Source organism: Centroberyx affinis, unplaced genomic scaffold (assembly GCF_046629955.1).
Source record: "Centroberyx affinis isolate AG114_WGS23_722 - 3 ecotype Tasmania unplaced genomic scaffold, CSIRO-AGI_Caff_v1 ptg003324l_1, whole genome shotgun sequence".
NCBI lineage: Eukaryota > Metazoa > Chordata > Actinopteri > Beryciformes > Berycidae > Centroberyx > Centroberyx affinis.
In genome coordinates, this window is record NW_027281325.1 from 218,043 (window position 1) to 235,890 (window position 17,848).

Genomic DNA, 17,848 nt, shown 5'->3' on the forward strand with positions numbered 1-17,848 from the left:
TGGGGGGCGCAGTAGTAAAGCCCTTTTCAGATGAAAAAGCTGTTGGAAATGCAGCATTGCTAGTTCCAAACCCATTCCCACTGCCTTTAGCAAGCCATCAATTTGCCGGCTTGTACCCTTTCACACACAAATCACCACTGCTTTTGTTGCTAAGCAACAGAAGACACACACAAGCATTTCTTTACACTGATCAGCTGTTAAAGATGGCGTCGACTGTAGAAGTTTTGTTTACTTTTTAAATATCTTATTTCTTTAAAAAGTGGGCTAAGGCAATGGAAGTTATGCATACAGCTACTAGTAATGCAGACGAGGCTTCTATAAAAACTTGACCACAGCTAGGAGAAGATGTCACGCTAAAAAGGAGTTCAAGCCTCTCAGCTAGTAAGTAAGTAAACATACATGATGGCATATGGTAGTTTCTGAATGGTTATCTTCATGATATATTGTACACCTTATAACAATGTTTGCCGGCTTTAAAAAGCCAGCTTCCTAAAGTACTCCTTTCACACGCACAAAAGCCAGCTTTGAACCAGCTTCATGGCGGCCGGAAGCCGGCTTGCTGCTCTGACCCTTTCACACAGAACCCAGAGCCGACAATAAGCCAGGTTCAAGCCAGCTTCTTTCATCAGTGTGAACGGGGCTTAACGGGTCTGTGACCTATTTTCTGTCCCATCCCGAAGTTCCCAAAGTACAGTTTTTGAAGGAATTGTCCTGAGAGTATATAGCCTCTTTCTCTTCCCCTTGTAGTTTTTTGTTGTTTTTGCCACTGTTGTTTGTTAAGAAGCTTTCCTGCCCTGAGGGTGTTGTTGTTGCCTAGCATTGTTTCTCTTATATCTTTTCATCTTTGTTTGTTTTGTTTGTTTTCCTTGCTTTTCAGTATATAAAGGAAATGTTTTACAAAAAGGGCCATGTGGCTTTCACTTCCCCTGGCCGGCTTGGATAATCTGGTTGGTGAAAGAGCCATTGTAAACCTCGCGAATCCCCAAAGTGCTCCACTGGAGCTCATTGGCCAACAGTAGAAGCCCTCAGGTGTGAATCTGTATATAGTAGTAATCCACCCTTTGTTCTCAGTCAGTGTGTCTGGTTAAAGCTACAATATGCAACTTTTTGCCTTGAGCCAGTGAAGTATGTTGTTAGTCCCACCCTCCTCCCCCTCAGTTGCTGAAGTTCCTGCTCCAACACTTGTCACTAATCTTGATGAGCTGTCTGCTGTTATGTTCAGATTACGGGCTAGAAAGCAACAGGACGTCAATTATTTTCAAAGGAAGCCGGTGACACGAAGCTACAAGCGCCAGCGTGTAAAATGTAGAAGCTACAAACTGAGGTTCAGCCGGCTTCAACTTTTTTCCACACTCCACTGATGATGCGGTGAAGCGTGAACCAATCGGAGTTGAGGGAAGGCAGCGTAGGCCAGTTATGTTTACTTTATTATGTACTTGATTAATTATTTCAATTAACAAGGACAGTTATTTGCCAAATAAAATGAAAACTAGCCAAAAACAAAGCAATGACAGTGTGACATTATTAGTTGGTGCACCCAACGTGATGATCAGCCGGGCAACACTTCTTCTCTGTTGGCGACAATGTAGCTTGGTTTTGTACTTGGTTTTGTAGAACGTTTTGTAGCCTGTAATATGAACATAACATAAACATCCACAGGTGATGAAGAAGCAGACAGTGAACACAGTCAATAATTGGCTGTGTTCATCACTGTTGCTTTTTTTAATTGCCAATTATTTTTGTACAGGTTTTGTCTGCTACATGTTTTGCTTCACTGTTGGTTTGTTTCTTACTGTTTTCCTCCATTGTTGTTGGTATGGCTTCCTGCTCTGTGGCCGCTAGCCTCACCTTGATGGCCACAACCAGATCTTCACTGTCCACACCTACAGCAGATGGTGTTCGCTCCAAAATGTCCAAAATATCATTGAACAGCCAATTTCAGACGATCAGGTGGATTTAGGCATTTACACACGGGATCACAGACAGACATGCACTGATGATGTGTAATATATCCTATTTATTTATAGTTGTTTTGATGTGAAAATAGTTGCATATTTCAGCTTTAAATAAAGGTTAATAATAAATAGCTTCGCTGTTATTGTTGGTTTTTACTGGTATTGTTAGATGCCTGGGGATGGCAGGTCAGAGAAACCAAGAGAAAACGAATCAGAGAGCGAGAGAACACAGTTTTGCCCCCTTGTATATTTTAATTTTTCATCATTGTTGTTTGTTTTTCATTTGTACTCAGGCCAGGAGTTATCAGGTCAGAGCACAGAACAGAGATCAGAGCCTGGGGGAGGAGGTGGTTTGTTTGCTTTGTAGTTAAGCTACAATCCCCTGGTTTCCTTTTTTTAATGCTTACTTTTGTCTTATCTTTTTTTAAGCTTATTTTGGATGTATTAGCTAATATTATACAGTGGAGAGTGACTGTAAAAAAAAAAAACGAAAGAGAGGAACAAAATTCATGCACTAGGCTCAAACCCATAAAGTTGTGAGTATATAAATTGCTCTTTTGCCTGCTGGGCCGCCTCCCTTTTACTTGATTTATTTATACAACGTCCTCAGGTGTTCTCCATCCTCAAAGTGAACATTTTTCCTATGTTTAGAAAATGGAGAGTGCACCGAAGACAGCAGTTTGACAGTAAACAGCTTTATCTCCTTCAGTTACATGCTGCCCTTCAGTAGTTAATGTTTAATTATGTAGTTAATCATTGATTAACCACTAATTGATGTATTAGTTAGCTACTCACTACCTTTTGGGGCTAATATGCTGGTAAGTGATTAGGCACCAATGAATGAATCAAGAACGACATCATTAATAGACTGTTTAATTTATCAGGATGTCAGTTTATGTGTTCATTACCTCTCTGGTAGCCACTGGTAATTATAATGCTAATAAATTATGTATGCTCATATAAAGAAGTAACATGGGAACATACCAGTAGTTATATGTTAATTCCGCTGATTACACTAATGCACATGCATTGTGCGGCCCCATGGGGGACAGTTTAGTCTGCTGCAGTATTGTAGGGCATGTGTCCCTGTGTCTCCTATGCTTCCTACGCTTCCTACATTCTTGCCTCCTACACAGCTCTCTTGCCCATCCCTCACCCTCCACCCTCTCACCCCTCCTGTCTCCTTGACCTACAGTGGCCTTTGACACATCATAAAATCACATTTCCGCAATAGAGACAATAAGCCGGCTAATTAGAGCAAACCCTTACCAAAAAGTCACATGTGAAAACCCACATGTGAATTCAAAGCACATGTGCTTTTTGGACACATGCTGGTTTTCCTCCGTGAACATGTGAAATTTCCCATCGACATTTTCACCTGCGAATTGTCTCTTTACCTGTTAAATCAAGTTTTCACATGTGAAAAAAATATTGACACATTGAATGGCAGGTGAAAATATGAAAAAAAAAAATTCTCATGTGGCAAAATGTAGAAATTGAAATGTTTACATCTGAAGTAAAAAGTGTCACATGACATGGCTTTAGAATACACCGTGACAAAAAATGTTCACATGTAAAAATCAACGTGTCCAGAAAGCACATGTGCTTTGAATTCACATTTTCACATGAGACTTTTTTTTGTAAGTGGAGTTCCAACAGAAACATATTGAAGACGTAATATATCGCCATGCAACATACTGTAATAATGCTTTGTCATTTGTCTTTTTGGCTTGAGAATGAAACGTTTCAGCCCTCACAGCTGAAACGTCTTGTGACGCAGGTCGCTGTGTGCAGCACCAAGCTCCATCACTGAGCAGTCGAACATGGCAGTTGGGATTGGGAATGGGTGGGCAGTTTTTTATTCCAAAATGGAATACAGGCCAGAAAGTGAGTTTTGAAAGCTAGAAATCTCAGCACCTGGCACAGGAATCGTTGAGCCGTTGGTATTGATCAACAGCTCTATCAAACCCCTACTGATATATTATGGTCATTTTGTGTTATGGGGCAGGAAAAACCTCACTTTGTGCCTCTTAAAAGCATAGTCAGTGTTGAACCATACTTTTAATAGCAGTTACGGCATTAGCAGAGCTGATCAGGTACGTTGTCTGTTGTTTTTATACACTGTTTAATTCCCTGTTTAATACCAACAATTTAATACTATCTTCCCAAATGTGTTCTCCATATCTACTGCTGTCTGTGACAGGCTACAGGCGAAGAGAGCCCTGCTGTGGTGGGTGGGAAACCCCACAGTGAGACCAGTAACAGGAAGTCCGGAGGGAGGAGGGATGCCAGAGCGTCGATCAGCAGTCAGGTAAGCTAGGGGCTGTGAAGTGATTTTGAGGGGTCACAAGATGACCTGAATTATGGAAAGGTAGGTCTGTAATATACATACATTATGAATCGTGATCAAAATCCTTTAATGCATCACAAGCCAAAAAGTAAAAAAAAAACCCTGAGATAAGCAGTTACTAATCCACTTATAGGATAATTAAAAAAGTTATATTTGATCCATGTCCAGAGGGAAGAATGCCAACATCCCTGTCAGTAGTACTCAGTTAATGATAATGTACTGGTACATTATTGTTATTTCACTGCTGTATTTAATGAGATTGGCCCAGTTTGTCCTACACAGGTCTGGAGAGAAGTTTCAAAAATGCAAAAGAAGTTTAAAAAAAATCTTTTGACAATTTCCAGGGTGGTTAAAGTTTAGAAAATACAAAAGAGATACTTGAAATAGTCTCGATATTCACCACTGCTTTCCCCCTGAGCTAGAACTCTATATACTACCATTAGTTACTTTAGCAGCCTCTGTGATGAATCAGTGAGTGATGGAAAAGTAGGGAATTTTAGTATGGGCAATGTAATAATAATACTAATAATAATAATAAAGAAGGCAGATAAAAAGATAAACTTCATATAAAAGAACAAGCAAAATGCATTGCATTAAAAAAATCAAATCAAGTAAAATAGAAATATAAAAGAACACAACAAATACTCCCACTTTTAGATGCACATTGTCAGTGAACCCATATGTTTTTCTACTCTTGAGCTGATATTTACGTCAGATCTCACTGCCTAAGGCAGACGAGAATCATAGATTCTTCTCTTGGTCAAAAACCTCACCATCCACAGATGGATGAGAATCATACAGGATAAAGCTCTGTCCCCCGACATACAGTGTTCACTCATGTGCAAGTAAGCATTACCCGGACAAGACCAATGAAAATTCGTACTTGCCCGTGTCAGCTCTGTTGGGGTCCTGAACAAAACAGTTAAAATGAAGGCTATTTAAAAGCTAAGCTGAAAAGATAAGTCTTTAGCAGTCGTTTGAAAATGCTTACAGAGCCCGCCTCTCTAATATTCTTTGGCAGGGTGTTCCACAGTTTAGGAGCAGAGTTAAAAAAGGCTGCATCCCCAATCTTGGTGGGGATGCAGTGGGGTTTTGTACTTCTAACAAATCAGCAGTAGAAGACCTGAGGCTCTTGATGGAATGTAGAACAGCAGGGATTCTGTAATGTAGGCCGGTCCTAAGCCATTAAGAGCTTTGTATAAAAGTAAAAGAACTTTAAATTAAATTCTAAAGGACACTGGGAGCCAGTGCAATGTAGCTAAAACCGGAGTGATATGCTCTCGCTTCCTTGTTTTTGTTAAAAGTCTAGCTGCAGACTTCTGGATAAGCTGAAGCCTCTCAATAGACTTTTTAGGGAGGCCGGTAAAAAGGGCGTTGCAGTAGTCCAGTCTGCTTGTAACAAACGTGTGAGTTAGCTTTTCAGCATCTTTCTGGGTCAGGAAGGGCCGCACCTTGGCAATATAGAATGCTGTTCTGGTCACCTTGTTTATATGGGAATTAAAACTTAGATCAGAATCCAAGATAACACCCAGGCTTGTTAGCTCTGATTTGATCGAGGGATTCAGGTCGGGCTGCAGGGATTCAGGTTCCTCAGGTAGATGAACCTTGCCAGTGGCACCTTCCTGGATGCTGAATGGTGGCTAACTAAAATAAGAAGTAGGTAGAAGCCAAGTTCTGAAAAGACTCTGATGTGATTTATTTAAAGCCGTACTAGGCAGCTTACTGCTGTTTAGGAGACGGTGTGGATTTCACTCCTAAGTTTTTATTTCATCACTTCCTGTGGGTGGAGAAGATTTTCCGCCAGTGACAGTGCCCGACACCAGATTTTCATTTGGGCAAAAAGGGTGAATCTGTTTCGTCTCAATCAAGGGGGAAGGGACGCTCTTCTCTGCTGGAGCCCCATTTTGTGATTTAGGCTGATATGACGGGTGTATTTTCACATACATTTCTTGCCCAGTGTACCTTCGTGTAAATTAATTTTATTGAAGAATTTAATAGCAGTTCAGTTGCCATATTACACACACTGTTAATAGGAATTTGTTTCTTCACATACATGTAGCATTTCACTAGAAGAGGTCAGGGATTTATCTTATGGACACTTCAACAGGTGTGGATGCATCGGCTGTTGCAGGGATCAAACCTGTGACCTTCTGTTTACCAGCAGGCCCGCCTGTGTCCTCAGACAAAGACAGATTTCTCACTCTGGAGGCCATTAAGTGACCCTTAACCTCCGCACCATGTGTGTTTGCGCAGGGCTCAGCTGGCTGTCCGTCGGTGCTGGACTCCTCTGAGATTTCCACGGAGAACGGCAGGACCAGCCGCTTCCCCAAGCCCGAGCTGGAGATCTCCTTCAGCCCGCTGCAGCCCAACCGCATGGCGCTGCGACGGCAGGGGGAAGAGAGCTCCGTCACCGTCAAAATCACCCGCTCAGCGCGCAAGAGGAAGAGCACAGAGATGGACAAGGTAAAAACAAGAACAGCAGCACGCACACAGTCACTATGAGTTGGGCTCAGTTTGTTTAATTTAGGAAGAAGGGTTTGTTGAAATGTAAATATTGAATTGTTTGGTATGAACAGCTCGTTGTATCCAAACTAAATATATACTTTAAAATGATGTAAGTAAATGCATAAAGGTTTACATTTTTAATTGATTGAATAGAGACCTATATACGTAGATCCTTTCCTTGATACAGCTCTTATCTGCAGCTATTTTTGTGTCCTACTACAAAAATGGTGCAAGTGAAAGCAACTGTATGCACCCATGTCTACATCATTGTCCTCACACATTTTTAGCAGCATATACTCCTAAAAATAAGTGCACCCTACAAAAGTGAAAAAAAGAACAAATGAGCAACATGAGATTCAAAGATGGGCATTTTCAATTATTTTCACACATCCTGCTTGTAAATTTTTCACACGTGCTCCTTGGGGGGAAAATGTCACCGCTGAGCTTAATCCTGCATTAGTAATGCAGGATTTCCTCAACATTTCCTCCTGGGGATTGAGCAACTGTACAATAGCAGTTGCAAATGTGGCACTACATCAATAGAGATCTACATGAGCACACACACACTGGGGATGTGGTGACATTACTGTAATACTGTACGGTCGCACTAGGGATGGGCATTTCAAGCAAAAATACTATTCGATATTCACTGGGAACTATTCGACCATTCTTCGAAGATCAACCCCGCTAATCCCAGCTCCAGCCTCTCCTTCCTCTGAACCCCGTCTAAGAATAGGAGTGTTGAAGTGAAATGAAACGGTCATGTCAGTCATAGAACAGCCTCTACAGCATAGATACACTCAGAGGGACCGGCCTTAGTAGGGAAGAAAAATCACATACACACTGACACACACTCCACTCGTAGACTCAAACCGTGTCTCTTTAGACTGTCAGTGAACTAAATATATACATCTGGATTTTTGTCAGCCTGTTATGATCTTAGCCATGTTGACCAACAAAATTTAAAATAGTAGGGATTAATAATTGTATTACTGCTAACAGGAATAAAGAAATAATAACTAAAACCACTAACTATATTTTTTAGCATGTTTCTTAAAAAGTACTGCACCATAAAAAGCAAAACATCAAGCTTGCCTCGACATCAAATAGATGTGTAATTCAGGTAAAATCAATCCAAAAAATAGATCGAACACCTGTTACAGCAGCTTTAGGCAGTTGCCTAGAGCCCAACAAATACAGTGTGTACACTGTGTAGGCAGTGTGTGACTAGCACAAGTAGCAAGGTTGACAAGCCACTCAGCTCAAGAGTTTTCATCTCATGTGAACCGGCCCTTGATATTACGGATGTTCTGTGAAACCAATTACTTGTCACACTTCGTCTTGAAAACGAATCCCGGACGACTCGACTTAAGAGCCTCCGTGGATACGAGTCCAGACTGCGAGACTTTTACAGAAGAGTGAAGCTGTACTGGGGGTGAAGAGGTTAAGGGTGGTTTTCAGGACACTGCCTCACTAGAATTTCATTGAATGCGGCAGAGGAGCTGCACTTATGTTAATTTGTTTGTTTCGACTAACGCGAGGGAAGTAGGCTAATTCCTCTGCTACATTTGGCCCCCAAAGGCAAGTGACACATGCACAGTCACATACACCCACACAACTCAGAGAGAGGAACACACACTTTGTTATAAATACAGATGAAAAGCACACATGTGCCTTTCTATGAATGCATACACACACACTCACACACACACACCATTCTGAGACAGAAGCACATACTTGCACTTAAATATAGCTGGCAGTTAAGGGCAAAGCACACGCGTACACCCATCACATATAGATGAACGAAAACACACACCATGTACAAAGAAATACACACATACACACACACACACACCCCATAGGACACATAAAACAAGCACCCCAGTCAGAGGAACACAGGGTCGGGTGCAGTTCACCTGTCACATCTCTGTTCCTCTGTCTCAGTCTACAAAGGGTAACGCCGGTTTCAGCTTGTACTATTCCCTTTGCTTCAGAACTGATAAAGTACATTTCTGTTCATTTTCACAAGGACTTTTTTTTCTTTCCTTTTTTCTGTCTTTCTTCGGCAAATTAAACACACATATCATACCTGCGTTTAAAGAACTGTCAAGGATAGCAAGATGACGGCGAACAAGTATTTCAAACATCAGCTCATTATTTCTACTCGTGCAGTATATGCTCCCAAAATGCAAAATTTACCAAAAATTAAAAAGATATCCCCAAGCAAAGAGCAGATGATTTATATGAGCCAGGGGAGGGGGGGGGGGGCTTCTCAGCAGCCTCTCTTTAATTAACCGGCAAATTATTCCACACCGTGGCACCAGATACAACTACATTAAAGTCTTCTTACATGCACATTAAGATTAAATATTACATCATTACGTCATGTCAACACAATGTTTCCAAATTAGCCCATGTGGCAAAACATTCTGCCTAATTTACCCGGGATGTGTTCATATATGCCGAGTACTGAGGCATGAAAACACCTTATGCAGGTAATCTTTCCTTCAGCACGTGCTCAGTGTTTTAAGTTTACTGCTGATAATATTTTTGCAGTCAAAACTCCATCGCTGAATCAGATAATTGTATTTATTTAATTTATTTAAAAGGGACAATGTACAGTTCAAACATAAATGTCACCATTTGATGCACCGTACCAGATTATAGCTGCAAGCTAATTCACATCTGTAGTCCCTAATCATTTTGTTCATGGCAAATCAGAACAACAAAATGATATACAGTATAATATAGTATAAAAATGGCAAATAGAGTAGAGAGTGTTTTGTTTGATAGTCATGGTTACGATGAACTTGATGGAAGAGCCTAGCAGCTCTGAAACTGTGACCGCAGCGCTCTGATCTAAAGGTCATGGGTATTTATTTCAGGCAATGTAAATGAGCAGTGGTGCAAACAGTTAAGCAATTGTTATCTCCCATATTTTGTGCCTTCCATGCATTCACATCACAAGCAACTCAAATAAGCGTTAGCCAGAAGTTGTTTCAATATCTAGAACCGGAGACACAGTTGCCTCGTTACCTTGTTTGTTGGCACTGAAAAGTTGGCTGCTGCTGAAATTTGAGCTGACACCCATCAGCAGCCATTCTCTGCCCCTTTCACTGCAACACCATTGACACTACAGCTAGCAATCAGTTGATTAAATAAGCCGACAGGGAGTATTGCTTTTGTGAATGCAGAGTTATAGTCCACTGTGTTATACTTCTTCATCCAATTGCCATTTCCCAGCCAACCTGAAGGCATTTGTCAATACACAGAAGCACCTGCTGTATGTAGAAACCTGGCTTGCATGTTAGAGGCGTTATACCGGGCTCAGATTACAGGAGTTTTTCGCCGATTTATCCCCGATTGGCCCCTCCCGAAGAATCAGAGGAGACCCCTGTCAAATTATGACGTTGACCAGGATAAGGACTTTTTGTTACCTGATTTACCTGATCTTAGCTAATGTGCCACTCCCAGGCTGGTGCAGGTTGGTAGATATACGTCAGTTAGGTGCCCTTGCTCAGGGGCTTTTTGGCAGTACTGGGCAATGTTCACACCTTGAATCACAACAAGTCTGCCTGAATTACTTTTTGTTGCCCTGGGCAAGTAAAGGGTATGCACGCCATGCAAACTGTCAGAATGGGTGTTGACTTTTGACACTTTTAAAAAAAAAAGTAAAATTGATAAAGCCAATTCAGTTTAGTTCAAAGTCTTGACTGTCCTGCACCAGGCAGACAAACATCAGTTTAATACCAGAGGAAGAGTCAATAGGGGAAAAAATGTTTATCCATAGTAACAGTTAATAGTCCATAGTAACCAATCAGCACTCTTCTGTATTAACACTGGAAAGGCCAATGGAATTTAGGGGTCTACGAGACGGCTAATGAGGTTTTTTTTCGAGCTCTGGGTAATCTTTGGTTCATGAATCAAGTACAATATTGGTGAAAACCTTTCATCATACTCAAACTCAGTAAATCCTGCACACTGACATGATGTTGTTTTTTACAAAATCACAATTTTCTTTACACAATTTTAATGTTCTAAAAAAATTGATGACAAGAAAAACTTGTGATAATATGAATCGCAGTTTAAATCGCAACTGCAATATTCTGTCAAATAATTACTAGCTACTATTTCCTTACATGATTTTGAAAATCTAACAACACTGTTTTGTACAGTGTTGTACAAGTGGAAGAGGGACATTCTGAATGCAGCAGTTAGGCATTCCCAAAAGCATCTTGACACTGACATCGTCTTCATTCCATGGAAAGCCAACCTTACTGAATAAAAGATGAAGATAGTTTTAAGATGGCACCAAGGGGAAAGCCCTTTAGGATCAGGATAAACCAAACTGGCGATGCAGTCATGCAAAACACGTTGGTCACTCCAGTGTTATTACTGGCAATTTGAAAAATAGAAAAAGTTAATTGAAACAAGTCTGTATATGAGTGAATATGTGTGCTCCAAATCTACAGTTCATATTGACATCTACAGTTTTCTAGCACCCCATGGACCCACAGCAGTACACAGGATATTGCACTCTTACCTGTGTTTGGGAAAAATTATTTTCCTCACTTTAGTTATATCACTGGGGTTTGTCTCTCCCAAAAGCATTTAGACACACTGACCATCTTCATGCCGACCTCACTGAATAAAAGATGGAACATGGTTTTGAGATGGGATGAAGGGGCCATTTAAGAACAGGATGAGTCAACCTGGTGAAGCAGCGATGTGAAACGCATAACAACTCATCACATCATGTACCGTACATGCAAATATCAAAGTGCCAGTTGATAAGGCCAGAGAATCAGTACATTCATACGCTGCAAAAAAACATCTGTCCATAGTAATAACGGGAAGGCAGATGTCCCCTCTTCTGTATTAAGGAGCAGTGATTGTGGTTGCTGTAGTCATGCAAGTGTGTTTGGGGTATGGTGTTCCATAGAAAGCCATCCTCATTGAATAAAAGATGATGATTGTTTTGAGATGGGACTGAGAGAGAAAGCCATTTAGGAGCAGGATGAGCCGAACTGTGGATGCAGCGGTGCGAGAGATATTCGCTCCGTTTTTACTGACGTTAGAAGAAACTGGAGGAAAAGCTAATTGAAACAAGTTAGTCTGTCAAGTTAATGATTAAGTGCGTGCCACATCTATAGTTGTACATACATTGTTTTCCTGCATTTTGCCAGCATCTCAAAAGACCTAAAGCAGTGAGAAGTACGCCATACCCTTATTATATCACACCTCTTCTGTGTTACGGAACAGTCAGTCGCAAAAACCGTAATGGAAGAGTGTTTGGGTGTCCCCAGAAGCATCTTAACACAGTGATTGTCCTGGTCCATCGAATGCCAACTTTGTTGAATTAAAGATGAAGATGGTTTTAAGATGGTGCAAGAGGGGAAAGAGAGAGCGTGCCTCTTTACACTGTAGGTCTGTATCGAAAAAGAAAGGACCATGTATTTTCCCTGTGATGCCCCGAGTGATGTGCATATATCTTCTGAAACATGTTAGGCTGTGTTCCTATAACAAGCCAACATGTAGTGCAACTAATCTGTATTTTTTTTAGTTTTTTGACTCACTCTCCCTGTACTGAGCTAGTATTAAGATGTGTTCTCTTTTGAAACCAGCAGTGGGAGTATTTATAGGGGTGAAAGCTCTGCAGTGAAAACCCCAAAGTAATTCCATTAATGACTGCCATTCTGCTGACTGGCCCGGGTTTTAGAGAGAGAATTGGAAAAGGAATAGAGGGGAGGGAGGTGAAATGAAAAGCCCACAAAAATAGAGGTAGGGGTGTGTGCGCATGTGGAGGGGGAGGGGGGGGGGGGGTATGCGACAAAACAAAACTGAACTGACATGACTTTACATCAGATTTTACTCTGAGGATCTGGGACGGTTCAGGCAACATTTATGAACATGAACAAATCTCTTGCAAAGGCAGAAAAAAAGACTTTCATTTTTCTGTTCCATTGGCAGTGAATGGGAGGCTGACTGTTGACAGAGTGACAGCAACGCAGAGTGATTCTAGGAGGATATGAAGACGAGCAGTACAATGAAATAAAGTTCCTTTGCATATAATTAAGCTAAAACATTGTACGAATCCACCAAATCAGTCTCCAATCAGTGGAAATTAAATTCAATCTGCTAGTTTGTGGATAGCCATCCTTGTGGAAATGTTATTTTAGCCACGGAATTTTAGCATCATAGCATCGATCGAATTAATCGATTATAATTTTGATAATTAAATAATCGTTTTAGTCATACAGTATATCAAGTAAAACTATGAAACATTTTCTGGTTACAGCTTCACAAATGCTAAAATTTCCTGCTTTTCTCCATTTCATATCATTATAAAATGAATACTTTGATTGTTTTTTGGCTGCTGGGCAGACTAAACGGTGTGTTTTCACAGGTTCCCTCATTTCCACGCTTCCCATTCATTTTCTATGTAAGAAGCCGTGCAATGCATTCTGGTAGCGCTGCGGTGCGTTTTTCGAGAGACGGTGCGTCATGTTGCCCGCTCCACATTTGCATAAAGTTGAGGTCTAGTCTACTTTATGCAAATCAGGGACGTCCAGCGTCCAGTTTTGGGAGCCGCCTCTGGAAACTCCCAAAACTCGTGTACAAACTTTTAAACTGGCCATTGTCGATCTAAAATGAAGACAGATCCAGCAACTGCACGGCTTATTTCTCGCCTCACATGTTTTCAGAAACACATTGTGGTGAACTATTTTCGTAATGTAAGAGAAACTTTCCAAGCAAGCCGCCGTGTTTTTTTCAGTTTGAAATCCGGGGGCAGACGGTCCAACGAGTGAAAGCATTCGTCCAATCAGGTGCTGCCAGGAAGTGTTTATTTGTTGGTCTGTAGTCATGGAGGAACTTATGGAAACCTGTGGCACGCCTATCAAGCGTCCGATATAGGGAAGCAGCGCGATCCCTCGTGTGAAGTGACGACCCTCTGAAAATGCACCATAAGTAAATAATTTTAAGAATCACTTTGGGCTCTGGTAACTTATGATAGACATCAGTCTATTTTGAACTAAACGATTAATCGAAAAAGTAATCGGGATAATAATCAATAATGAAAAAAATCGTTAGTTCGCTCTGTCTTTAATTGTACTTTAATTTATATCCCTCATTACCTTTTGTACTCTTTGCTCTCCAACCTGCACCTCTAGTCTTTGCTGCTGTAATGACTCAGTTTCCACCCTGTGATCAATAGAGTTCATCTCATCTTAATCTCAGCAAATGAGGAAAAGAACGCTCATTTTCAAACAAGAACATTTTAAATTGTACAATGTTTTAAGTGTAGTGTTAATGGCCCAAGGGTCATGAGACTGTCAACATATAAATGACCGTGTCAACCTTTCATTCAGGCAAGAAAAATAGATTCGAGTAACATGTTTTTTTGTTTGTTTTACCCTGAGAGAAAATTGGGTGGAGAATTTAGAGAAGAGAATTTAGGAGGAGAATTGGGTGGAGAGAAAAAGGGGGGAAGGAGAGCTTGAAGCCGAGAGAGAAATGGGTCAAAGTAAATTGAGAAAAAAAAGTGGAGGGGGAGATGAAGGCGGCTCAGAAAGAATAAATTGAGGGAGACCGGTCGAGGGTGAGAATAAATGGCAGCCAGGGAGGAAGAAAGTGAAATGAAAGGAGTGCAGGGAGGAAGGACAGAGAGAGAGAAAGGAGACATGGAAGGGAGCACAGCGGAGGAGTTGATAGGGGATAAGATGAGAGAGGAGGAAGAAAAGAGGAGAGGAGGGAGATAAAGGAAGGAAGCAAGCAGCGGTGGGGGGACGATGGTGGAGGGAAGTGTGAGATGGCAAGATGAAAGAGGAGGAGAAGAGGAGAGATTGTGGGTAGGGTGGATGGATCGGAGCAGAGAGAATAGAAAGCGATGGAGGAGGGAAAAGAGCTGACAGGGCGGTGACAGCCGCTGCTGAGAGAGTTGAGATCTGAGCAGTGTCTAACTGCACAGCCTGTACTTAGTGTACACACCCATTAACTCTGCATCTCTCTCTCCATCTCTCTCTCTCGCTCTCTCACACTCACTCACACACACACACACACACACACATTTTAAAATGTCAAGGCCTATACTTACTGTACCACAGGAAACCTTGCAAACTTTTTGTCAGTAGACAATACAAGCTTTGATTATTAACAATCAGACGCACACCCACACACACGCACAGTGTAAAGTGCCTAAGTTGTTGCACCATGGGAAACCTCACAAACCTTTAGTCAGTAGACATGGGCCATTAGTATTAACATTCACATAGACAAACACACACACACAAACACACAGTATAAAGTGACATAGCCTGTACTTACTGAACTGTACTTTCTAGCCTATAATAAAACATAGCTATTTCTCCCTGTCCCTCTCCCACTCCAGTTACACAGCCTGTAATAGAGGCTTTGCAGTTCCATCATGGAGGTACATTGGAGAATTAGCTGTAAAAAACAACTAAATATATAACAATCTGGCAAGAAAAAGAGATACCTGAATATTGTAGCGTCTGTTCAGTAAAATAAGTAAAAGTGAATAGTGTAATAAGGTGGATTCTCTACTCTAAAACACCCTGAGTTGTAGCTTGAGAAGAGTCAGCTCAGTTAACCTGAACAAAACTGTTGGTTTTTGGCTTTGTTAGCTAGCTACCTAGCCAGGAGGCTCATTTAGCAAAGCAACCAGTGTTAAAGGAAAATCCCACCCTTGGATACTTTTACGATGTTATCTGTCTGTGATGTTCAGTGTATTCCAGGAGTTATTTTGTGATGAAGTGTTGTAATTTACTTTATTGGTGAACCCACTTTCCCCTCAACCTGCCTCGTCTACTTCTAGTTCAGTTAGTAATTTCCTAGTTTTCCCAGAATGCTTTTCGACAACCCCCAGAGAACGCCTCTGAACTTGAATTCAGTACATGTAGGTGGACAGAGCAATAATGATGGTGATAGTTCAGTAAGAGCAAGGGAGCGAGTTTTTCCAGTCAAGATAAAGTAAGAGTCATTCCTCTTGCTCAGAGTGCAACATGTCTTGTGGCTGCAACCATTGAGGCCGCTGTTGGAGAAAAATGTGTTATCTCTGCCATACAAATTGGTCTGTCTTCTTCTTCTCCGATGGATTTCTCCCTGTATGATTGTTGAACGTCTCTTGGTGCAAAATGGCGGCTCTAGAAAGAAGCCCTCGCTCTTTGATTCTGAGGGACTGACACCAAAACCTGACGTTTACCGCTGATGTTTTAGATCGTTGAAACATTTCTGCTATTAAACTCATCGTAGCTGCACTGGAAATATCTTGACGTGACATCATGTTGTTTATTTGTTTGGCCAGTTACCCGTGGGAATAAGAAAAATACACCAAACAACAAAATAGGCCCAGAAATACAAGGTACATCGCTATTCACATCGTTAAAGTGTTTTAGAGTGGATTTTTCCTTTCATGTTAACATGCAAACACTACCCACTACTAACACTAGCTTCTACTAGATACATTAGCTTGTGCTCAAATCAGATGCCTTTACAAAGAGACAGTGATGGTAACTGACCAGATACTATGGTTTTCTACAAGCTGACATTAGCAACGTATCAGTGGGGAAAAGATCAGTTTCCAGTCCAAAACAGCACAGAAATTAAGTTTGTCTATTCAATTCTGTAGGGACGTTCACAAATGCAATGAGCTGTCCACTGTGGCCACCAGAGGGTGTGTTACATCATCTGAAAGGCCTCATTACAGTACCTCTCTCTCTCTCTTTCTCTTTCTCTTTCTGTCTCTCTTTTTCTGGGTCTGTCTGCTGGCAGGGTCTTGGCCTATCCTTGATCCAGCAGCGAGCCAGCGGGAGCACAGGCAGAGAGCAGGTTCACCGCTGATTAATAGGACAACAAATCATATATCCTCAGAGAGGTCAGGGAGGCAGAGTACAGGACGGAGAGCGAGAGAGAAAGAGAGAGATAGAGAGACAGAGGAAAGTAGAGAGAGTAGAGAGAGAGAGACACTGAGACGGTGAGGGCCTCAGAGCTTTCAGGCAGATTTGCAGATTTGCATTTTTAGGACAGTCAACTGAAAACAACATCCCATCCATCTCTCTTTCGCTCCTCCGCTCTTCATTAATTGGACAAGAGCGGGTGAGTGTTCTTGGTGTGTGTGTCTGTTTGTGTGTGTGTGTGTGTGTGTGTGTGTGTGTTTTTGGCTGAGGTTGTGATGCAACAACATCACAATAGTGATGTATATACCACACTGAAAGGTGAAAGTTGCGTCATTTTAAAGTTTTAAGTAGATTTTGTGCAAATTAGAGACCCTCTTTCCTTACACATACACTTTTAAATGTCATTTAAAGTGACACAGTGATGCTTATTACAGGGAAATTAACACAGAGTTCTTGCATGTGTTCGTTTTGGCTAAGAAGTTACACAGCAGCTCTACGACATGTGGGTTTTTTTTTTTTGTTTCAGTTGCTGCTGTGTCAGGGATTCTTGATGGATATTCTGTGTTTGAGTTCTTTGAATAATGAGTCCATATGGGCTGGACATCTGGGCATCGTAAGACATCAAATAGGAAACGATCCAAAAATAATCCTTAAATAAACACGTTCCCCTGAACTCTCAATGTGGGCAAGGTAGAGTCACATCTGTCAAGTGCTGCATGGAGATCTGCTCATTGCACACAGTGAGTTATGTTCAACCATCTGATTTAGGAAAGTGTACTGGGAGGAGAGCACTTTTCAGTTTTATTGTTCATTTTTTTAAGAAGGGTAGTGCAGTGCTGTCGTGAATAGAGAGCTCATCCTCCAACCAGAGGACCTATGTTCAAGTAGGGATAGGACAATAACAATAATAATAATAATAATATTACTATATATCGCTGTAAAAAATAATAACGGTTATGACACCGCCCCTCATTTTTATTACCGTGACCACCGCGATAACCGCCAACTTGTTGGGAGGCTGAATTGCAAACGCAAAAAGTCAATATTTTACATAATACTTTAAAAAAGAGAAATGTCTTGCTATTGACATGATAAATTAGTTTTTAAGTAATTGAAGCATA

The 17,848-nt window shown here is 41.2% G+C and overlaps 1 protein-coding gene across 1 annotated transcript in view; it reads left to right on the forward strand.

The window, feature by feature from the left end:
• kif20ba (kinesin family member 20Ba) overlaps nt 1-17,848 on the forward strand; it is an 81,776-nt gene that overhangs the window by 46,239 nt on the left and 17,689 nt on the right. Inside the window, exons 32-33 of the mRNA XM_071538660.1 lie at nt 4,159-4,266; nt 6,559-6,768. Of these exons, the coding sequence (XP_071394761.1) occupies nt 4,159-4,266; nt 6,559-6,768 (318 nt within the window). The remainder of the gene's footprint in view (nt 1-4,158; nt 4,267-6,558; nt 6,769-17,848) is intronic.